Source organism: Gouania willdenowi, chromosome 10 (genome assembly GCF_900634775.1).
Source record: "Gouania willdenowi chromosome 10, fGouWil2.1, whole genome shotgun sequence".
Taxonomy (NCBI): domain Eukaryota; kingdom Metazoa; phylum Chordata; class Actinopteri; order Blenniiformes; family Gobiesocidae; genus Gouania; species Gouania willdenowi.
Genome location: NC_041053.1, coordinates 34,074,189 through 34,098,945, shown reverse-complemented (window position 1 = coordinate 34,098,945; position 24,757 = coordinate 34,074,189). Strand labels below are relative to the sequence as shown.

Below are 24,757 nucleotides of genomic sequence, written 5' to 3'. Positions count from 1 at the left end.
TGTCTTTCGGAGTAAATTTGTTTGTTTTTTGCTGTTGTGTGTATTTTCTTTTTTTGGAGTCATTTTGTGCGTTTACTTTGAGGGGCCGCACAAAATTAGAGCAATTGGGGCCATATATCTGTATTATAGTATCATTTTAAACAAATTTGGTCCAACAACAGCATTCTGTATGTGTGCCAAAGGTATCTGCATTCTTTCTTCTAATATCCTCTTGAACAAAACATTTACTGACGCAAATTCTGTTAGAGAAGTAAATGAACGAGTGTCCTTTCTATTGCTAAATGCAACACAGCCTCAAACAATAAGACAGTTTCTTCCCACTGAGGAGATTTAGTTTCAGGTGAAAAAACACTTCAGTGTAGTTTAGGCTGGAGTTTCTCTGTTAATTGTTCAACCTGAGATTAGACAAAGAAAGAGTCTGAGGCATTGATTCTTTTTTAACGAGTCCATCGTCTACACTGTTGTAAAAAAAGGTGATGTCTGTTATTTTTTATAAAAATGTGACATTCTTATATGTATTTGCAAAGAATTACATACCGGTAAGAAAAATAAGGTGATAATAGATGTACAAACTATGGTTCTTAACCCAAATGATGTCCCAGTCCATTTTTCTTTCGTGTTTAGTAAACATCATTTTTCAAATTTTAAATCCATAAAGCGTATGTGTCAAACTCTAGGCCCGGGGCCCAATTTTGGCCCTTTAGAACATCCAATTTGGCCCGCAGGAGAAACCTAAAATGACAGCAAAAACATCAACCGTTGTCTAAATTACCAACTAATTCAGTTATAGATAAATCAGTGCCTCCAAATTCACAAAAATGCCACCGTATTTCCCATACTTTTAACACACGTCATTTTTTAATTGCAAATTGTGAAAAATCCTGTAATTTCTCTCAAAAACTCCCATAAATGTCTTTTTAAAATTCCTCAAAAATGAGTTTAACACCCCAGACATAAAGCGTGATTTATTCTTAAGTGTTAGATTGGAAAAATTCTAGAAACAATCATAGCGACCTAAAAAAATTGTTAATGAACATTTTGTTGAACTTCGTGTGTTTTTAAGTCATTGTTTTGTGTTTGTTGTGGTCATTCTGTTTGTTTTTGTCATTTTATGTATATTTCCGTTGTCATTGTGTGATTATAGAGGCTTTTTTTATGTATATTTGTTGCCATTTTGAGTGTTCTGTAAATTTTTCTGTGTATTGTTGTGTCTAATGTATTTTTCTGTAGTTTTCTTGTTACTGTTTTGTGTTAGAATCATTTTGTGTATCTTTGTTGTCATTGTTTTGCCAAACTTTCTTCCTGCTTGTATGTATGTTTATTTTGAAAGAAAAACAGACGCAGCAGAAACAGAAAAGACCAAACTAAAAAGTTCTCTAAAACCTTTTATGAGACATTTTGCTCATGAAACAGCCCCTGCTTCTAATCTACAAAGACAAACACAAGGGGCGCTCTCTGTTTTTAACACACACACACGCACACACACACACAACTCCAAATCATACATGGATACAAAGGAGGCAACTTCAGAATGGAAGAAATTACCGACCACAAAACTGATCCTGGTTTAACTTCAATCATCAGCTTTAACTGCTTCGTTAATCAGTCCAAACAAACAGATGTGCAAGTTGTTAGGTTTATATCAACGTAGACATCCATCTGTTACAGTACATCTGAAAGTCATGAAGTAAAATGAGCTTTCCTCTGACTTCTTGGAAAAAATGCAGAACTGTTAAACAGCTTCGGGAAGATTTTTTTTTTTTTTTAATGAAGGCTGGGGTGTGCATGAAAATACATGAAATGCTGACTCACCTAAACCTTTTTTTCTAGTAGTTCATATGTTGGTAAAAGAGCCATGAGATTAAAACTATGGCTTATGGAACGCTAAAACCAACCAGAGTCTCATTCTATGAACACAATAAAAGTCTCAAAAAAAAATTAAGAAATACCAAACCTCATGTGCAACAAAGGAAGACATTGATATTACATGAAATAAACCGATATGAGTGTCTTCTTTGAACAATGTGCAGCTGTAATGACAAATGTAACTTCAGAACGGGGAACTCCTACTAAACGATTGCCTTGTTTTGAAAAATCAGACATTTGTAAATCTGGTCCAAACATTAAATGTTTCCATGTTAAATTTTTCGTATGATGATTGATCTAATATTTACATTTTGTCGTAACGCTGCCACAGTGGGTCTGGGAGGGCACGATTTGACAAAAAGAAATTAAGCATTTAACAAATTGTCCAAACAAACGAGGACAGAAGACAAAGGGAATCAACAGCATGCATCACACAAGATGTCGTCGTCTACTCCAGAAAAAAAAAAATAAAAATCTCGTGCTAACACGAGTGGCTCACGCTTCCATGGAATATAAAGTAACGAAGAAGCACAGCTTGGAAAACTGGGAGGAAGTCGAAAATAATGTAAACATTTTTTCTAATAATTTGTCATTGGAAAGAATCAAACGTTTACCAGAGAGTTTTGTCACTGCTTTAGTCTTTTCTACTCGCTAATATCTCCAGAGTGGAAAAATATGTTAATAGTCCATGTGTGCTTGAATGGATCAGATCAACTGACGTTTTGCCACATCTAGAACAGTCTGAGAACGAGCCCCGGGATGGGATGGAGGGGTGGGGGGGCACTGGGTCACAGCTCCTAGAGCAGCTCTGAGTGCGTTGTCAGGTCACAGCTGATCACATGATATAGACCTTTTCCGCCTGAGAGAAGTTGAAGACTTCTTTGGTTCTGGGACACACAACTTTGTCGTCTTGGCGAATGGACAGAAGGGACTGGATGACATTAAAAAAAAAAAAACACACACAAAAATGACAACATGACTTTGCTGTAATATGGTTAGTAAAGAGATTTTAGCGGCTAGGGGTGTAACGACTCATTTTGAATTTTCAGTTGGAATCACGATTCGCTGTTGCCGATTCGATTCAAGGACGATATTGGTTAACTTAGAACGATTCGATCCGAAACGTTCAGTGAGTTGAATTCAATTCAGTAACTTTTTAGCCAAAATAATAACTGAACCAGTGATTGTGAAATATATTCCTGAATACTGGACAGTACAGGTGAGCTTTCATAGATTCCTGTTGTTTCTTTTAAGGGAATCATCTATAAGTTTATTATGAACTTGAACAAACAAGTAAGCAATATTTAATGGAAAATTTAATAACATTTTATTTGAACAAAGTCCAACCAACACTTCATTTTAAATAACATGTCTTTTCTGTTCTCATTTTCAATACGTGGGTGCCACGAGTATGACTGATGTGAGTGACTGGTGTGAATAAATAGTTGTTTCTGTATGCGCTTTGAGTCTACTCGAAAAAAGCACTATAAAAATTTAAGCCATTATTATTATTATAATACGTTTTCAATAAAAATACACTTATGGTTTACCTGACTCTTCTGCTTTGTTTTTTATACATCAGAATAATACAATATTAATGTAAAAAATTAAGTGCAACTAAGATCTTTTCATGTTAAATGAGCAGTGGTTGAACCTGATACTTTTCGTTTTAATTAAATGGCAAATCCTGAGGCTTCAGCATAGCTAATGGTAACGGTTTTGTTTGTCTGCTGGTGCGTGATGTCACAGACAGCAGACATTAACATCTTTAATATTAAAAGCGCTTTAAAAAACACATCCATATAAAGTCTGCCGTGCTTATATCCAATGCATTATTTCCTTGTATCGACACGATCGATTGATTACCCTTTAAAACGATTTGATTGATTGTCATTCGGAAGGCCAACGTGCCAAGCACAGATCAATGTGGATGAATCATTACACCCTTATTAGCAGCTTTTCTTGGTTTCTTACATTGTAGCCGTAGACGTATCCATTAGGCAGCATCATGGGAGGGTTGTTTTCATTCATCACCTCCCCTGAGATCTTACACACTAGTCTGGAGTTGGCGCAGTGGGCCATGGGTAGAGGCTGAGCCAGTTTGTTCAGTGACTTGCTGCACACGGGGCAGTCTGGGTTTTTAGACGTACCGTCCTCCTTGTAGCACTGACTGGAAACGGCCTGTTAAGGATCACCATTCAAAGCATACATGCAAAATGACACATTCTTTAACTTATCCAAACTGCTGGATGGATGGAAGTATGCAACAATAACAATGTTTGATGTCACGAGACCTGTCCCCAGTTGTTTTTAAAAAATATCTTCTTCATTCTGGGTTGGATGCTTACGGAAGCAAATTAGGGCCAATTTTGATGGAGAAAATTTATTTTTGGGAAAATCAAGAATGAAGTCGAAATGTCGAGAATCAAGTTAAAATATAATAATGTCGAGATTAAAGTTGAAATTTTAAAAATTAACTTAAAATACAATTTTGTGATAAAAGGTGATGGTCTGATAATGAAGTCAAATCTATAGAAGCTGACGAGGGCCAATTCACCAGATTCACCAAAACAACAAACAGCAGATTGTGGCCGTCTACAAAATGCTGAGTATCGATGAATGCGTTAATCTATACTTCAAAGCTGGGTTTAACAACAAAATGATTCTTTCTTTTTTAGCTCATAAACACGGAAGTTATAATGTCTTTAAGGACTTTGAAGAAATATTGCGAAAAACTGAATCTGTTCATAAGGAAAAAACAGTAAAGTTTGTTTGAGGTGGAGCATTTAGTCCGTCTGTGGCTACAGAGGAGCTACAGAAACATATTAGGGCCAGTTTTAATAGAGAAGTTGTATATGGTGAATTGAACCTGGTCAGCTTCCATAGATTTGACTTCATTAGCAGACCATCAATTTTTATCATGATATTGTATTTTGAGTTTATTTTCAAAATTTCAACTTTAATCTCCACATTTGGACTTTATTCTATTTATTTATTTATTCAAAATTGGCCCTAATCCTTTCCCATAGATGCTAAGCGTGGTAAACAGCATGATCAAAGGATGCGGTGTCTTGATGGCAGACAGACCAGCCTGCAGAGTGATGGTGAACACAGAGTTGTTTCCCAGCTGGTGCAGTCTGTAGTTATCGTAACGGAACTGCTGGATCAGCATCTTCCAGCGGGCTGGATCCAAAAGATCCTGAAGAAAAAAAAACATATTCACACAATAGAACTTATGGTTTGTGTTAGCCTATTTTCATCTTGATCTTCATGGTTAGACCAGCTAGCTCAAAGGTAAAAATGCCCACATTCAAAAGACGACGACACACGTGAATGTTTACTTTATTTAGAACTCATCCCACACGGTTTAAGGTATTCTATTTCCAACACATACTAATTTTTGATGGAGACGTAGTGTAGGCCTAAATCGAAGATCATTTGCTTAAAAAAAGATGTAAAATGCTGCTCAAAAAGTTTGTATTTATCTGCACTGGAAACGCTCTATTATTGACAATGTCAAAAAAGTTTTGTGCATTGCATGGTGGGATGTGGAGTCTTTACAGTGAAGATGAAAACTTATACAATATTGATAACAATAATAATTCATTTTTTTTTTATCTATATAAGTTCTTCTGAGACTCATTTTGTAACAATGCTCATGTAAAAGTTGTAAAAAGTAATATATGAGTTGGTCTCTAGTTAGGGCTGGGACGATATCCCTTTGTCTCGATTCGATTTTACTCCCGATTCGATTTAAATTGCGATTCTGATTTTACAAGTATTGCAATTTTATCACAATTTTTTTCCTTATCCAAACACATAAGTTGAATCCTAAACTTCTAGAAATATGTCACAGTTCCAAAAAACTATGCACATCACATCACATTCAGTTATTCACTGATTTATTATTATTTAGACTGAAATAAATAACAAAATAAAACCTTCATCAGAAAGGAGGTAAACAACATGTACAAAAAGTTCTGTACAAATTTGTTGTTTTGAAGTTAGTCAACTGAAACTTTTAATGTTCATCAAGTGCTTTGCAGTGTTTAGGTTTTTGTGCACGAACAGCTGGTCAACATGCAGGTAGTTAAGCTGCTCCAAAAGAGAAGTCACAATATACTGTAGTGTGAAGATCGGCCTCATTTCTCTGTCCGAGCCACAGTTAAAATATCTGTTTTTCCCCTCATACTAACGACAGAATAATGTTTGTGTGGAAAGCCTGATTTTATTAACTTCTCACATTCAGCACATTAATCGTCATCATCTGTCATCAATGTTAGACTTGTTATTTACTCTGTAGTGTGATCAAACTGTGGCTTTACATTGGACAATGTTAAAATAGTTGACCAGCGTGGACATCCTTCTGAGGTCCGTCAGAGTTTCGTTTAAGAAGCTGCAGCTGATGCGCGCACTTGGGGTGCACACAGCTGATCAGCTCCACGAAGCAGCACACACTATGATGGACAGGGTTGGATCCGCCTCCTCTGACATAATGCACGTAGACACCTTGGCTGGCTTCATTACCTGGATAAATTTATTCAATATTCATCCAGGGTCCGTTGTTCTGCTGCCAGGTGTCTTATCTTGCTCTAGCTTTATGTCTGGATGGTGACGGAAAAAATGAACAGTAATGTTCGTTGTGTTATACAATATGCTACTTGTCCAGAGCAGAGATTCATGCTAAATCCGTTCGCCATAGAATCGCACAGGTGCAGGTTTAATCACAGTTGTTGGTTTGTTTGCTAAAGGGAAATCCCAGCTGCTGCAACTCTCCCTCGAGTTTGCAATCACTTGTTGGTGCATTACCGCCACCCAGTGGTCGCCAAAATATGCAAAAAATGCATAAAAAACCTGATTCTCGGAAGCATAATCAATTATTAAAATCGGCACCCAAAAAATCGTAATAAATCGTAAAATCTCATTTTTTTCCCCCATCCTTGGTTAAGGACGCTGGGCTTGTAATCGGAGGGTTGCCGGTTCAAGCCTCACCTGGGCCATCACTGTGGGATGTTGAGCAAGTCCCTTAACCCCGAACTGCTCCCCAGGTGCCGCAAAAATGGCTGCCCACTGCTTCTCAGGGATGGGTTAAATGCAGAGGACAAATTCCATGTATGTAAGAACATTACATGGCCAATTAAAGGCGAAAGCCCAGATTTAATCTTTTTTTAATCATGATTCATGACATTTACTTCCATGATGTTTTCGACGGCTAGATGTTAGCCAGTGATACCTTATATGGGGAGATGTGTGTATCCGATGGGAAAGCCAGCATTCCCATCACCTGCCGAACTTCATCTAACTGGCCTCCTTCTGCTTGACTGAAGTGCTTCCGTGCATGTCTGATATTCACAGAAAAGGAAGGAAAGTATTTTTAGAAAAGTGAATAGAAATGATGTTAATAGTTTTCAGAATGAGTATGTACAGTATGTAGGGGGGAAATGTATGTGGTGCACGTTAGCTACCGGACTGCATCCATTCGCTTGTTTTGCCTGATGAGCTCGATAAACTCCTGAATTCTCAAACTGAACTCCAGACAACTCTGACAATGAGAGAAGAAGATACCATGTGTACATTGTTGTGTTACGTTAAATAAATACCAGATACAAAGAAGAAGAAAATGCATTATATTATTGTGATAAACTGTAGCACTTTCAGCACATTTGCTGGTTTACTTCTGTTCTGAAATTAAAGTTCAGAGAAGAAATGAAAACCTACAGATTACCACAAAAAAAGTTGAAACTAATTTTTACGAGCAAAATTCTGGAAGTAAACGAGAGAAACAGAAAGATGAACTTATAACAATGTGCAATTTATTTTCTTTGCTACAGTTTTGTTTGTTTTTTTGCCCTATCACGTTGCACATTTTTAAATTTTTTTTATTTATTTCAACCTGTTTGAATAATTAAAATAATTGAAAATGAATGAATGAATTAAACATATATCTTTGGTACTGTTGGTATATTCAAAACTCCTGCTCTTAATTCTAATGTTGCATTTCAATGTGAGCTGTATTTTACATGGCTGCATTTTTCAGACAAGGACGAAATCTTGGAAATTAGCTCTTGCTATAATCTTGCACACTAATATATTAATATTTATTTATGTGTAGTGTCCCTTTTATACAGTAAATTCTTTAATCAGGAAGTTATTTTTGTATCACAGCAGCTGTCTGACTGAGGCAATGAGCTAATGTGATTCAGATTTTACAAAATGCAAAAAAAACAACGCAACACACGGCACTAAGCCTGAGCTGGACTCTGGTTTAATGAGATAATCTTTGGATTAGCACTTAGTTTAACTTGATGCTTGTCATGACAGAGCAAAGCTTTCAGGACCAGTCATAAACTAGTCACAAGCTGTTTTTTTCTAATCTTAAAGAAAACAAGTCGTTTTTCCACCGTACAAGTAGACATATTCATTTACTTATATTTGAACTAATAATAGTGCTCTATTATTTAATTCAATTGTATTTATTGCACTGCAATGTTTTCAGGAAAATACTATTGTGGTTTATTTGTACTTGTTGCTGAGATATTAAAAATAAAAACCAACATCAATCTATGACTGAGTGATTGTAAAGACAACAATAGATCTTAGCATTAAAGTCAAATGAGAACTAGCAAAAACTTCTTCATATTCATATTTATCTTTTTTACCCTTTTATTGCTAATGAGCACATTTGCAATTTATTTTACTAACTGTAACCTTTAAACATGTTCTGCTATGTAAATAGGAGAAGCTCTCTAATCTCATTATACTGTGTATAATGACGATGAAAGCATTGAATTTATGTTGACTTTGCTTTATATTTATAACATAATGAGATGGTAGTATTGATTTAAATGTTTTAGCATTGGGTCTAGTTACACAGCTATAGGTTTATACCTAATATTTAGAATGGGATAAGGCAATATTTTGTTACTCCGACAGTGAAAGGGCGATTTGATTGTAGCATTAAAAGTCATCATAAATATAAAGAAATAAGACATGAAGAAAAAACGCTAAAAAACACTTTCACAACTGTAAAAAAGAGCAAATAATATATAATGAATTAATTCATTTTAATCCATTTATTGTTTTGGTGTTATAGAAAAACTAACTAGTAAAAATACAACAGATTTGATTCTTTCAGTGAAGACATTTCTAATTATATTGATGATCATTTTAATCTTGTTTGAAGTGTAAAAATAAGGTTTGATTACACGAATGTCTGGCAACCCCAGAGACATTTTCTTTTTCTAGAATATTTTTTTGATCCTGTTTATTAAAGTGTGTTAAAAATACAGAGTAGCCACACCAGATATTTTTATACTATATTTTGTTTGAACTAGATTTAAATTTGATAAAAGTTTAAGTGTAGGATACGGTTATTTCATATTTATTGTGTGATGTGTATGTGGAAAATAATAATTCAGAAAATGTTAGTTTTTTAAATAAATAAAGGCAACCCCATTTTAATTCCAGGTGATTCCGACCCCAAGGTTGAAAACAATGGCTTAATGTGTTTGATTGTACTGATCATGGACCGTGTATCTGCGTTGCGGTAGAACTGTAGTTATGAATAAAGTGGATATGATCCATACCTTCATCTTACGCAGGCGAGATTTATTGTCGTGGCACCATGCCAGGCATGTGGCCGTTTCCTGCCTCTCTAGAGACTCCTCCACCTCCTTTGCTGTGAGGAACATCTCAATGTTTACCAGATCCTAGGAACACATGAGAGCAGATGAAGCTCAGAAACACAATGATTTATTTCGCTTTGATTACTCTACATTGAGCCGAGTAAAGAATAGTGAATTATTGTGGTTCTGTAAGTTACCTCTATGCCGCTCTGTCTGGCCAGTTTCACAGCCGTGTTGTAGTAGCCACAGCGCAGCAGATGCTCCACCATCATGCGGTCCATGCGTTTCTTTTTCCACAGGTTGACTGAGGCTGGCTGGTCGCTGCTGTGCTCTTTCAGGTGCTCGATGCGGCGCTTGCACAGCTTGGCGCTCTCGTCTTCTGCTTGAATAGACTCGGCGGCCTGCAGCGACGAAAAAAAAAAAACCTTAATAAAAACGCAAAAAAATACCTGGTTCATCCTAAAGTTCACCCTACATCTTAAACAAATGTATTTTTCTGCTTCTCGTGAAGGGGGTCACATTTTTCTACTCCCGCTCTCCTCCCTATCTGACCTTGCTGCCAGCTGCCAGATTGTCATGTCTGCTGTCTGTGCTATTAGGAGACTCTCTGTATTCATCCAAAACCGAAACTATGGAATTGGTCAACTGGTCACTTCGTGCAATTTATCAAATTTTTTCAATGAAAAGACCAGGCCGAGGTGAGCCTGCGTGCCCTGATGGAACGTTTCCAGCCAGATGATGGATTCCTGGGAGCGTTTGAAGGTCGTGTGGTTGGCTTTACTCTCTGTTGAGGACGTCGAGGATATCTACATGATTGGAATCATGGTAGCAAGGATGCTAATTGGAGCTGGCGGCTATGTGATCTATCGTAAAATCTGTATTACGTCGGCAGCTGTTTTGGGAATACTGCCACTCATCACTGAAGGTTTGATGAGGCAGAGTTTGTCATTTAAATTTTATTTAGTTCCGTTTTTATTGCACAATTTCTATAAAATAGTTTTTTTCAAGACAAAACTGACTAAATATACCCTCCAGAAAACAGAACTATAACCACAATTCTTGCTCTGGCAGCTCATAAAGACAGCGAGGTAATAATTTGATTATTATAAAGTTATCAAGTTACACATCTTACTACTTTAATTACTCATCTTTAAAATTGTATTCGTCATGCACGTGTGCAAATAAATGTTTGATACTTTTCCAAAGCGGTGCACAAGGAAAATGTGAAAGAACTGATATCATAGTAATCAATACACTTTTGAATGATAAAATAGGATTTGTAGAGAGTTACTGCGTTGACATGATCAGGATGTTTTGAGCTGATCACGGATTACTGAAATTAAATAAACCAATCGATCACCAGCCACTAATATGCAATATAACAAATGTTTGAAATTCATATGAAATATTATCTGGAATGTATTCGCTTAAAGTGAGATGCAGGCTATAAATCAAAGTAGAAATCCCTTAACTTGGAACATTTTTAGGTATTTTTGCTGCAGTGAACTGTGCAGCAGCTGAATTAAAATCAAAAGACAAGAGTGTCTCTGTTACTCTCCCCCAGGTGGCTTCTCTGCCCCGTCTTGATCCGGTTCTGCAGAAAAGAACCTTCTCATTGCTCTCCTTCTCCTGCTCTGTGTGAGTCTCCGTCACACTCCAGGCTCATTTCTTATGTGCGCTGCTTTATTCCCACATCCAAGCAATGATCTTTACAACACAGATCAAGTACAGTCGTGATAAAGTGCAGAGGATCATTGGAGATCTCAGTGAAATGTGTGCTGAACAAAATGAGTCGTTCGGGTCCTTGCAGTATTCTCTTCCTACAGGACTCCATTACCATATTCAAAGAGCATTGGTATCTGAATCAGCAGTTGACCCTGATCCTTTTTTATCTGACAATGACATTCCTAAATCATCTGAAACTGAAAACATGTTTCAAGCATAAAAATAGAACTTTTATAAGGTAAAACACAGATAAATGCAGAGACTTTTGCTTGACAGGCGAACCTCTCTTTAACCTCCTGTCGTCCATTAATATTTCTGTCTATTGTTGGTTATGTTGCGGCAGGGAATGAAATTAGAAAAAATATTATAGGGGCAATTTTGGCCCCATAGTCTATAAAATGGGGTCATTTTAAAAATGATTAGGGGCCCATAGTGTTGTCATTACATTGTTTTTTTTTAATATTTAAATAAATGACATACAGCAAAAGACAGCAATGATGTCATTGATGGGATTGGCAAATGAAAACATTACAGCCAATTGCATATTTTGCATAAAAGGCAAAACATCAAACCTTAACCAGGCAGAGCAGATGCAGTGTTTAGACAATGGGCTAAACACGGTTTGGGAAAAAAATTTTGGGAAAAATTCAGGTTTTATTTACTGAAGGTTCAGATGATAAGATGTCATTTGAAATGCTTCAACATAAATATAGCATACATAGGAAGTAATATCTTCAACATAGAAACTTTATTAGGAAAAAACAAAGCAATCTTTTAAAACCACTTAAATCAAAATCACTGAAGAGAGTAAAAAAAAGGAGCAATCTCAGAATTTTATAATTTACTGGTGTCAAACTGTTCAGAGAACTCAACTACTAAACTTGAGGCACAGAGAAAGGACCTAGAAATAAATCTGTCTCTTGAAGAATGGCATTCTGTTAGTATAAAAGCCCCAAAAAAAAACTATTAACTTATGGTTAAGGATATTACAATATAAGTTGTAGATGAGAGTTTACATCACCCCAGTTAAATTGAATAAATACAACCCTGGCATTCCAGATACTTGTACAAAGTGTAATGAAGAAAACGCTACACTGATGTAGTTACAATACTCATACCTCGTCATCTCAAAAGGCTTAACTGAGGAACCTGCTTTTTAATTTTGGGAATTTATCCCAAACATACTAAATATACTAAATGTGAACAGTTGCTTATTGACATGAGTATACTATAAGCTAAACGTCTGATTACACTGAACTGGAAAAGCCGTAGGGCTCCAAGTATTGGACAATGGGCTAAACAGATGTTAATAATAATAATATTAAGAATTTAATTCAAATTCAAGTCTCTGTACACTTTTGTAATTTGTCATTATTTGTAAAGAAACAGAAGCACAAATATGTGTCTGAGAGGTTATATCGCTGTTGTGTGTTGTAAAAGCTAGAAATAATAAATATATTGTTGGGAAAAAAAGAAAAGAAAAACATCAAACCTGAGTAGAGTCTAGTTTGCAACAGCTTTATGGTGATGCTTACAGGAAACAAACGGTTAATAACAGAATAAACTCACTGAAGGCCTATCTGTAGTCCTAATGTTGTGGCTGGTTGGTGAATTGACTCCAGAGTAAAGCTGCATTCCTCTAAAGTAAAGTCACTACACAGAGAGGCCACAGAGTTAACAGCATTAGAAAGAAACTGCAGTCATAAGAGGTGCTTTTGTTAACAGGATGAATGATGGGACTTTAAGCGGTTGGTCTCACTCAAATCACGTGTGAAGCTGCTGGTGAGTTTCTCTAGCTCTCAGTAACAAACTTAGATAATAGTGCTGCGTCGTTTGCTTTAAAATGTCAGGAAAACAGAGCATGTCTGTCATTGTATTTTACTACAAGGTTTGATTTCACTCCGTCACAGGCCTTAATGAGATAATCAAGAAAGGTCGATGAACTGAGCTTTTCACAGCTGTTGCATGATAACCATATCATGCACCAACAACAAAGGCTAAAATGGCTATGTTTTAGTAGGGCTGCACGATTATGGCCAAAATGATTATCACAATTATTTTGATCAATATTGTAATCACAATTATAATCCCAATTATTTATCATGTTCGGGAAAAATCTGTATTTCTTTTGAAATACTTTGAAAAAAAACAATATACGAAATGTTTACATTGCAAAATTATGCTTAAATAAAAATTATACATACCCCCCCCCCCCCCCCCCCCCCCCCCCAAAAAAAGAAATTAACTCAAGAATTTAAAATGTACCACGGGTTAACTGAATAAAATACACTATTACAGAGTGCTTTCACGAAAAGCAACTAAATGGAAACAATTACAAGGTTGAGAAAGTGTCTGATTTCATATGCTGCAGAGCCCACATTTTAAATGTAAATATTCCAGACGATCAGGTTATCTAATCGTGGCAATCAAAATCATGATCAAATTTCAATGAATTGTGCAGCCCTATGTTTTAGCCATCGTAGCAGCAGCTCAAAGGCCTTTAAAGCTTAATTTTTGGGGCAAACCAACACAAATTGGAGATTCTTGAGGATCCTTTCCTTTGAGGAATAGTTTTCAAATGATTAGAATTTCAAAAACCTATTCTGTAAGATTGCAAGTCTCATGTTTACCTTCCTTTTCAGCGCACTGAGCTTCTCCACCACTCCGTCTAACAAAGACACCACGGAGTCGACCACTGGGAAGCTGCTCAGCGTCTTCTCCAGCTCTGCAACCACCATCGTGACGTGACTCGTCTCCCGGTCGATGTTCTTCTGAGCCGCTCGGAAACGTTTGTTCAGAGTTTCATATGGCACCTGTGCAGATGAAGACAAAAGGATCGTTTAGACAAGTTTGGAATAAGGAAGGATGACAACAGCTGTTGTGTGTGTACTGTACATGCAATGCATACAGAAAAGGTGAAGCCAACATGTTGTTTTTGTTATAGAACCTTCCAACCTTAAATGTGACTTTTGCAAAAACAATAAAGATAGTTCAAGAACAAAAATATGATTTTAAGCTTTTATCTAACTTAGACTTTACTTAAAAAAAAAAACTCCTGGGCAGAATGAGTTATACGATCAATTTAGCAAGGAAAATCATAGTTTTATCTTACTTTACATTTGGTTCAACTGGCATAGTGTGACCTTTAAAGAAAACCCGGAAAAATAATTCCACATATTAGAGGAAACCTATGGAAACAGCGTGTGCACCGATTTTGTAAAATAAAATAACAGAAGTTGTTGCTGCTGCTGGCTCTGATGGAAACCAGTTGTTCAAAAATAAATCTGCTTGCAAATCATCAGCATCTGAATCTGTTGACAGAAGCAATCTTAACTTGATGATTAAATTTGACCTCTCAAACAGACAATGTGGTCTAAGTTGTTGACACAATGAAAAGTACCCAAATGATTTTGATTAATTAATACATTTAAATCATAATCGCTGGTTTCTGACTGTGGACAGATTACTGAGCGTTCCCACGAGATCAATATTTCTCAACATACATTTTGCTGAACATTAGAATAAAGAGTGGTTTCTTTGATGAATATGCATCTACTGATGGCTTTGATGTGTCCGTATAAAACTCATAAGGACAGTTGGCAGTCGAAATATGTCAGATCAAAGTAAATTTCTTGGAAAAAGTTGTCAGAATAAAGGAAACCATAACATATTATTTCAATGGGTTCCATACATTTTAACCTTAACCAGATATAGTGTTCTATAATTGAATAAAATAAAATAAAATAAAATAAAAATTAGAGGAGCCTGAAAAATAACAATAAATCAAATAAAATGAAAAAAGTAAAGAGTAAATTAACCACTACTGTAATTTCACTTAAAAATAAGAATATTCTGCAGTTGAACAGAATAAATTACAAAATAATAATTGTAAAACCCTGAAAAATAACACCAATAAACCCAATTAAAAGAATATACATTATATTGGAGATTTTAGATGCAAGCCAATAAAATCAGATACTATTTTTTACTGATATGGAATCTATAATAATATGGGAATGCAACAAACACCATTAAAAATAGATTTTTGCTATGCACAGTGAAGAGTCTACATGATGGAAATGAAATGCAAAGCTCATGCTTTTCGTGCATAGAGATGAACGAGCACCTGCACCATTTGGGACATTTACATCACCGCCCTCTCCTCTGTAAAGGCTTTGCTCAGTTTATTCTCCATTATTCCCTCACTCCATCAATCCACTCTTTAAAATGGTGCCCATCATCATCTAACAGAAGCATTGAAAGGATCCATAACATAGACACTGCAGCAGCAGCAGCAGGTAAAGGACGTGGTTTTGATCAATGCATGGATAGGATACTCACGACTGAGCTTCTGAAGACGACGCCCCTCCACACACACACTCACTGATAATGTGGCTCTTTTCAGCGGTGTCGCAGTAATATAATAAAGACCTTCCTGCGGTTCATGATCTCACCACCGACCACTGAGAAGAATCCCATCCATCTACCGACCCACAAAGCACTGGTTCAACCGTTCACTAGCCACAAACCGACCCGGACCGTTACAGCCTAGCAGCGGTTTACAGGCCGATCACGTCTGCATGACATTTCATGGACGTCCATGTTGTTTCATGTCAGCATATTATTGTGCCGCAACGAATCACACGCCAGCTTCCTTTAATAAAGAGCCACATTAGCTCATCTTTAACGTTTCTCAGCTTCACACACACACAAGCTAACAAACCTCACTGAAATATTTCGTATTTTTTTTACAGTTTATCATCTAATGTTAGCTCGAGAAGCTGTCAGTAAGATGATTAACCAACACAGGATGAACTATACAACGCGTTAAACACCCTACTTCAAATCCACAAATTAACCAGAAATCCTCTTTATTTCTGTTAAGAAATATTAGGAGTTTATGATAGTTCGTTATAAGGCCAAGCTAGATTTGCTAACGTTAGCCTCCCTATCAGGTCTACTGTCACCGCTTCAAAATGAACAACAAATTCACATTTTTCACCACCAACCTCACTTTTCAGGGACACTGCATCCACAAGGCTCTCTATAAAGCCCGATTCCAGCGTGAGTTTACCTTTAATGTGGGATATTCCTGAACTTTGAGAGCCATGGAGAGCTGAGATGCTGTCTCCTGCACCGCCATCTTGGTTTTGTGCTTTTCTTGTGGTTGTTTGTGTATTTTTTTTCTCTCTCATCGACTTAGAATGAGCTTCAGTGAACAGTACCGCCGCCTGGTGGCGTGGTGTCCACACTGCATAAAACAGTGAGTCACAGCGCTGATTTGTTCTGTACAGTACTTTTAAATAAATGTACAGAGGTGATAAAAAAACAAGTCTTCAGTACTCAAGTAAAAATATAGATACTGGAATAATAAAGTAACAGTATTGAAGTTACTCCCTTACTTGAGTAAAAGTTAAAAAAAAAAAAAAAAAAAAAAATGCTACTAAATGTACTTAAGTAAAAAAGTGAAACAAATGTCCCTTCAATTAAAACAGGGTTTTTAAACCAGCAAATTCTATAACTTTTTTTTTTTTTTAAGAACCTGTAGAATACTGGTACATGGAAACCAGTTAAATCTGTTACCTTTGAACATGTGGATAATTTAGCACTTCATTACAGATTGCATTGTAAATTAAATGTTTAAAAAAAAAAAAAAAGAAAATAAATAAACCCAGAGCAGCTTTGAGTTTAACATTTTTAAAAACTTTAAAATGTTAACCATAAAACTAAAGGACCTGCCGAACAGAAAAAAAGCTCAAACTACCAACATTTTTTCGCTTTTTACGTCATAGCGTCATCTTCAAAGGTCTTAAAAGTAAATAGTTAATTTTTTTCAAAGGAGTAGAAAGTACAGATATTTGTTTAAAAAAGTAAGGGGGGGGGGGGGGGGGGGGAGTGAAAGTCACAAAAAAGTCAATACTCAAGTTGAGTACAGATATCAGAAAAACCTACTTAAGTACAGTAACTAAGTATATGTACTTAGTTACTTGTCACCTCTGCAAATGTACATGTAAATATAAGAATAGTTTAGCAACGTTTCATGTTGAGTTGTGCAAAAAAAAAAAAAATCACGGCTTGCATCCATTGAATCAAAACTCATGCGACCAAACTCAAGTGATGGAAAACTGAAATCCAGTGCTGTAATTAAATGAAATAAATAAAAAAAAGTGTTTGTACACTCACTCGTTCAAAACATTGCTCAACAGTCTTATAATGTAAATCACAAAAGAATATTCATTCAAATAAATATATATTTTTAAAATATAAAATAAAATCATTACACGGCTAAATATTATTTAACACGTAGTAAAATCTGAGCTTTGCATTTAATTGGCCTGGCGGACTCCGCTTCACGGGTGTCCACCCGAGTATGTTTCAGCCTTTAGGTGAAGCCCGCTAATGGAGTTAAATCCAGGATTTACTTATCCAGCGTCGTAGTACAGGCCCAAAAAGTATTACACAGAACTGAAACTTAATACAAAAAAGGGAATGAGATACATTAAAACCGTCGGTTTGAATTTTAAATATGTAATTGTTAACAAGAGGGGATTCTTTCATTTGTCCGATTTAATTGATGTCTTTAACTTTCAACCGTTCATGAATATTAGATGAATCGAAACTACATTTTTTGTCTTTTGAAAGGGAACTCCCTCCCCCACAGCTGCAGAAACTCCCCGTCATTGGCCACAGGCCAGCACGAGGCTCCGCTGATTGGCTGGAAATGACTGTAATCGCTGACAACTGGATCATTGTCTGATGCATGCCGCACACACACACACACACACACACGCACACGCACGCACACAGAGGAAGGTGGTGCTGGAGCCTTTGTGAAACTATCTTCTATCTTCTACCCTGCACTCAGCACTTCCTGTGAGTGATTTACACATTTACACGTGTGCGTGTGCGTGCGTTTGCGTGTGTTAATTCTGAAAAGATAAAATAAAATAGATTTAGCCTGTTTTTGTTTGTTAGTTTGTTGCAATTTTAGTTTAGTTTGTCTTTAAAAAAAAAAAAAAAAAAAAACGTGTTGGAATTCAGAAATGAAGCTTTTCAGCTATTTTCCAGTATTTTCCAACAAGTTAATTTTAATTCTCACGGATGAAATTTGTGAATATACAAGCTCCTCAGCGTGGTTGGAATTTGGAAACAAACTGAGAATCTAGCAGTTGTGAACATGTGGAAACAGGTATAGGTGCATGTGTGCACATGTTTGTGGTTGTATAATATATTAGAGCGTTTTGTCTAACAATAGCAGTATGCAAATGAGAATGGATTATTTTAAGTCAAGCTCAGATCAATGGTGGGTGGGGACGTGGATCCTGCGAAATGTACTTGATTTTGATTTACTAATGGGCTAGTATAGCTTTGAGTTTTTACTAGTAACATATTTTAAGACTACTATAGTAATTGCTTTTGCTTAACTAGTAAGTTTTTGATTGTTCAAAAAACCTTTACAAGTAGAACTAAAGTTGTGCTACTAATACTACTACTACACTCAAAATTTCAAAAGTAGTACTTAGTATACTAGTGTTACTAGTGCAGCCAAAAGATTCACTAGGTATCTATCTGATGTTAGTATTTATTTTTGTTCTTCTCTACTGTGTTTCTGCAAATGTAAATGTCCCCTAAAGGTCTATTCTATTCTATTCTATTCTATTCTATTCTAATAGTGCTAATGCAAACTAAGTCAAAGGGTTTATAACCAAATATTACAACCTGATTGGTTGTAATATTTTCGAAAGCCAATGGCAAGCCAGAGTTTGCTTATTCCAGCTCCCTTATAAGGCTTATTAGTAGTATACAGTACTAGTGGCACTTTTATCTTCACTAATAAAGTGTACTCGCACACTAGTAAACCAAATTTAAGTACATGTACTTACAGTAAGAGCTTTAGTGATTTCAAATTCAATGCCTTTTTCCATGACTGTGTAGTTTAAATATTGTATTCACCAGAACGACAATCAATGCAAAACATCACAATATTTGTTTTGATTAGAGCCGAAATGTAGATTTATATGGATTGTATTTAACGGGTGATTTTCTAATCATGAACTTGTTCGCGTTTGACAGTGTTGCAGATTTTGGTTTGTTATTAATTCCCCAAATTCTGCACTTTACTCGAGCATATTTGTCCGTGTCGTTTTTCACAAATTAAAGCTGCAGTATGTAAGTTTTTTTAAAGCTTCATTTTGTCAAAAATCCATACTAAATACGGGACACTGCTCTTGTGGCGACCCACAGTTCTCCCGTCTTCATCCCCTCATGTTACAGTATACAGGTATGTGTCTTTTCATGTTTTCTTGGACGGGATCTAACTGAAAGTGAATTGCCCCTTGAGGATAAATAAAATTTCTGAATGTGAATCTGAATCTAACCTTTGAGCATATTGTAATTCAAATTGTTCTGAGAGGATTCTGGACCTCTGCTCCTTCTCAGTGTCGAGCACTTTTCTAGTCCTGCTTTCCGCTAACCTCTCATCCAGTCTTCTAACCTCCATTGCTTTCTAAAAGCAGTAATCGGATGTTACCTTCATCTCTGTGCACCTTCTTTTCCACACATGAGTTTCTAACACGCCTGTGGTGTGTGTCACAGCCTGGACTAGATTGCTTTTTTCCCCTGCCCTGTCAGCATCCATAAATCCAATTCCCTGTGTTTATATGTGCCTACATCTGTTCTCCGTGTAGCAGAGTATTTGTATGTGTCTGTATAATTTACCATTGTGGGAATGTTTGGCAGTACCTGCTTGTCTGAGTGTACGTTGGGTGAGTGTGATGCATCTTTGTAATTATATTGTGTGAGTGCGTGTTTGTGTCGTTGCGGTAGCTCCAGGTTGAGTCGGCTGTCACTGGCGATGAACGCCGCTGGTGTGGAGCCTCCGCGTAGGGAATCTGCTGAGAAGGAGCTCAACTATTAGACACGCTGCAGTGAATAAAGCGAGAAAAGAAGAGGGAGTGGGAGGGTGGAGATATGTGTTAAGAAAAGATGGAGAAACAAGGAGCAGGAAAAGATGCAGGATTGATGAATGGAGTTAAAGGTTTGGTGATGCAGTGTGAGCGGGATTGGGAGGGAAACTACAAATCAAAGTGGTCAGATGGAGAGCTAAGAAGAGAGGAGGCATGAAAAGATAGATGGAGTGTTAGAGAAATCAAAGAAGAAAACCGGAACGACAGAATGCAGCTGTTTGATATCTCACTACACTATATTTTGGGCTCTCCTCATCTGGAAATCTGTCTTTTTTGTTTCACATTTCCTTCATCAGTATCATCCAACAGTTAACTCTGATCACTTCTTTGAGGTTGTTTTGTGGTTCAAAGATTACATCTTTGATTTGTGCTCTGGTTCTTTCTCTCTCGAAACCCGCGAACATTTCTTAAATCTTACAATTTTTCTAGTGCAGTTCAACAACATGTAGGAAAACATGTTAATTTCAATTTCTAATGTGACAGTAGGTGAAAATGTGGATCTGTGGCTTCTCTTTTGTGCTCTGAAAGAGAAAGACCCTGGATATTGAAAATGCATGGATTTGTTTCTTATTTGTGAAAAAACTAAATCATTTGTTCTTTTATGTTCTCTACTATGAGCTTCCTCGCTCTCTTCATTCCTTGGATTTTACAGATTCTTTTAAAATGCACCTAAAAACCAAATTTTTAAAGAAAGGGTTCTAGTCTTACCGACTCAGTTAGAGCTGCCGATATTGATTGCATTTTCTTGTATTTAAATGTGTCTTTGTGAAGCACTTTGTGACTATATGTCTGAGAAAAACACAATATACCATAAATAAAATGTAATTCCTGACTATCTATTGGTCAGATACTGTTTTGTAAATGTTTCATTTTGACAACCAAAAATGTGGTGGTAAGCAACTCGTGAGTCACTTTCTAGGTGCTAGTTGGTCTTTGTGTCGTGTCATTTGTAGGGCCTCCGATTTTCCATTTCAAAAGATTTCCCAATTCCGTTTCAGGGTTTAGCCATGTTGGCGTCACTTTACACTTTTCGGTTTTGTTTTTGTTTTATCATCTTTCCCATTTCTGTATGACTTGGCTACGAAACTTTCTGAAATCGTACCAAACATACGAAATAAGGTAGTAGAGTCAACTGATGTCAGATGATTTAAGAAAACAGTTACGCTGAAATTAAGTCGTGAGATCTTAACATGTCTGTTAGTCATACTACTAAACACTCAGACGCACATTTTAATAGAATTAAATGTTTTGCACTAAATCGGCGCAGCCGTGTGATAGGAGGTGTAATGCTTCTGCTGTGATGTGTCACCAGGTAAAATGACCACCAGTTAAACTAAAACACCAACATCTTAACGTGTTTTTACCAGTGTGTTTTCAGATTTCAATGCAGACAATAATAATCTGTACCGCTTGTTCATCACAACACAATAAAATCACACTTCAGATGAAGCTCTGCATTCATTTTTAGCCACAGGACAACACAATCACTAGTCTAACTGTAATATGTGGGATGATATTTTGAACGGGATTGTAGGAAGAGTTTGACCTATTGGTCCACACTTTCTAGACAACACTCGTTTTCTGGTAAATAAGAAAAGAAATGGCGTGTAAATGCATGATATTGTCCCAAAACATCCACGTGAAAAAGTTCTGTGTCATTTTGGGGCCGAATTTCAAATAAAGTGCAAAAAACCCCAGGTCTGATGGTTTTTTCCATTTCAGAATGTGAATTTCGTTATTTTCCGTTTCCATTTTCCGCATTTATGAAAAATCGGAGGCTCTACATTTGCTCAGATTTTCAAAGTGGGATTTCTTGGTGCTGTGGAACTTTGACATTGAGAGTGCAACTTCCCTTTTGTATTTTCCAAAAAGAGGACGAAGTGCTCTTACAAAGTGCATTGCTGATGTGAGGGTGAAAGCGGCAGAACACACCAGGAGGATTTCTTCCACCAACAAGCCTAAACACATTTTAACGTAGCAATAAGCCATTGTTGCTCTTGAGTTTAAAATAAATTAGTCTATTACTCCTTACATTGTTGACCACAGGGTGCCATATTGAAATTGATTTAAGGTGCAATAAAAATAAACTCTTTAAACTGTATTTCATGCAAGCATGCAGCTTTACATCTGGCATTGTTGTAGTTTATGATTGAACATCCAGCAATGACACATTAATGAGCTACAATATCATTATAATCTGACAGTTTAATGAGATCAGACACAAGTTTGGCACAATTTGTTTAGTTTACTATCACAGCTTAAAGTTGAATTTCACAACAAATGATCAGAGTAGGAACTGTCAACTCCTGCTTCAAGACATCTGAAACAGAGAAGAGAGGGGACGAGGAGAAGGCACAGACTGCAGAAAAACATGATACAAGAATACAGTGGAATGCGAATAAATATTGGGTGAACATTAGTGTAAATGGTGTGTAAGCAGTGTGCGCAATGTGATGGGTATACAACAATGTCCAGAATACAACCCGGCACAACTGTGTCTGAATGGACATCAGCCATTGCAGCCCATAGAGCTATGTGTAGATGGTGGATTGTGTTTGAATATAATGTTGGTGTTCTACTATATAAGCTTAATTTTTATAATAACGTTAGGTTAACGTTATTATACGGTATACGCTTTAGCAAATAAGTAGGTTTTGAGTTTACTTTTAAAGGTGGAGAGCGTAGCAGCCTCCCGTACTAAGACTGGAAGCTGATGACAGCGTTTTTAAAGGCCTGTGGCAGATAACCTGTTCCTAGAGATGTGTTTATCCAGTTCACCATATTAGTGCTAATTAGTGGAAAAACATATTTAAATCAAATAAAACAAATTATGTATTGGATTGCTAATCTCAGAGAATTTAGATTATTTTCTTTTTTGCTAATATCGGATCAATATCGGATTGGGACACCATTAATTAATTACTTCATAATTAAGTGTGTCTCTAACTGTACCTAAATGTATTTTTGTTTTACAATATAAAACCTACTGTAAAATCCAAACTTAAGTTGTGACTCCACAACTTTGAAAAGTTATTGCATCTTGTACATGTTACATTTTACTTTTAATAAAAACAAAAAAACGTCAATTCATGATGAAATAATGTAAGCCTACAAATAATTACACAACTGTTCATTAAAACTGTAAATATATATATATAAAAAATTAAAAAAACTTCCTCACCCTCCGCGGGCAGTCTCTTTTTTCCTCCAAGCTCGGGTCCTCTACCAGAGGCTTGGGAGCTTGAGGGTTCTGCGCAGTATCTTTTCTGGACCGAGATGTCTGATGTATTTCCTGGGATCTGCTGAGCCACTCCTCCAGTCTGGGGGTCACTGCCCCGAGTGCCCCAATGACCACGGGCACCACTGATGCCTTCACCCTCCAGGTTTTCTCCAACTCTTCTCTGAGCCCCTGGTATTTCTCTAGTTTCTCGTGTTCCTTTTTTCTGATGTTGAAGTCGCTTGGTATTGCTATGTCGACCACAATGGCTTTCCTCTGCTCTTTGTCCACCACCACAATGTCTGGTTGGTTCGCCATTACCATTCTGTCCGTCTGTATCTGGAAGTCCCACAGGATCTTGGCTCGGTCATTCTCTACCACCTTTGGAGGTGTTTCCCACTTTGACCTTGGGGTTTCCAGCCCATACTCTGCACAGATGTTCCTGTACACTATACCAGCCACTTGGTTGTGGCGCTGCATGTAAGCTTTTCCTGCCAGCATCTTACACCCTGCAGGTATGATATATATATAGTGATGCAAAACTTCTTCCAGCAAAAGGATTTTTGACCTTTTTTTAAATGCATATTTGTATATACCACCATGTGTCAAACTCAAGGCCCGGGGGTCACATCCGGCCCTTTGGATAATACAATTCGGCCTGCAGGAGAGCGCAAAAATGACAGAAAAAACATAAATCATTGTATAAATAAAACTCTGGTGCATATATAGCATGATGGAAGTCATTTTTAATGTTAAATTGTTATAAAAAGAAATATTTCCTCTAATGTTCCTGAAATCATTACATAACATTTTTCTTAATTAAATAGAAATTGGTCACAAAATGTAGGAAATTTAAAATGAAGATCTTGTTAACGATGAAATAGTAATGAATTAAAACAGCAACACTAAGCCTTTTTTCCCCCTTTTTTTAAACCAAGGACCTTTCTATTGCTAATCAAATTTTTGTAATTTTTTTGAATTAATTTAAATGACTCAAGTGATAATGGTTTAATAACAACAATTTACATGAGAATGTATTCCTATTCACATGTAATATTACTCTTATTAATAATAGTAAAATGTTTTTTTCAGCTTGCTTTAAAGAGGTGTTTTAGTATGTCTGATCATCACTTATTGCTTGGATATTGTCGTTTTCTTACGTATTTTGTATTTTATGTATATGTAGAAGTGCAATCTAGGGCACAATAATGTTAAAATTATGTGTTTTCTCGCATAAAATATGTGGCCCTCTTGAGATCAAACTGCTCCCTATTTGGCCCCTGGAATAAAATGTTTTTGACACCTCCTGGTAATGTATATACAGCTCTAAACTTACACAAGTGATTATTTCTGCTTAT

At 36.5% G+C, this 24,757-nt stretch overlaps 1 protein-coding gene across 1 annotated transcript; it reads right to left on the bottom strand.

Annotated features, from left to right (window-relative positions):
* Positions 1-1,712: 1,712 nt before the first annotated feature.
* On the bottom strand, positions 1,713-16,428 carry maea (macrophage erythroblast attacher, E3 ubiquitin ligase). Its single transcript, XM_028459169.1, has 9 exons — positions 16,291-16,428; positions 13,847-14,029; positions 9,689-9,892; positions 9,453-9,575; positions 7,332-7,408; positions 7,100-7,208; positions 4,932-5,065; positions 3,841-4,036; positions 1,713-2,797 (listed from the first exon to the last, which is right to left on the bottom strand). Exons 1-9 carry the CDS (start codon positions 16,357-16,359, stop codon positions 2,702-2,704), a joined length of 1,191 nt encoding a protein of 396 aa, XP_028314970.1. The 5' UTR covers positions 16,360-16,428; the 3' UTR covers positions 1,713-2,701.
* Between the last annotated feature and the right edge of the window lie 8,329 nt (positions 16,429-24,757).

Excerpts from the sequence above, each read along its gene's own strand:
- maea (XM_028459169.1), bottom strand. The coding sequence starts at position 16,359 with ATGGCGGTGCAGGAGACAGCATCTCAGCTCTCCATGGCTCTCAAAGTT. Across the intron at positions 5,066-7,099 it reads CACACATCTCCCCATATAAG|GATCTTTTGGATCCAGCCCG; the intron begins GTATCACTGGCT and ends TTTTTTCTTCAG. Across the intron at positions 4,037-4,931 it reads CTGTCTGCCATCAAGACACC|TCAGTGCTACAAGGAGGACG; the intron begins GCATCCTTTGAT and ends GGCCGTTTCCAG.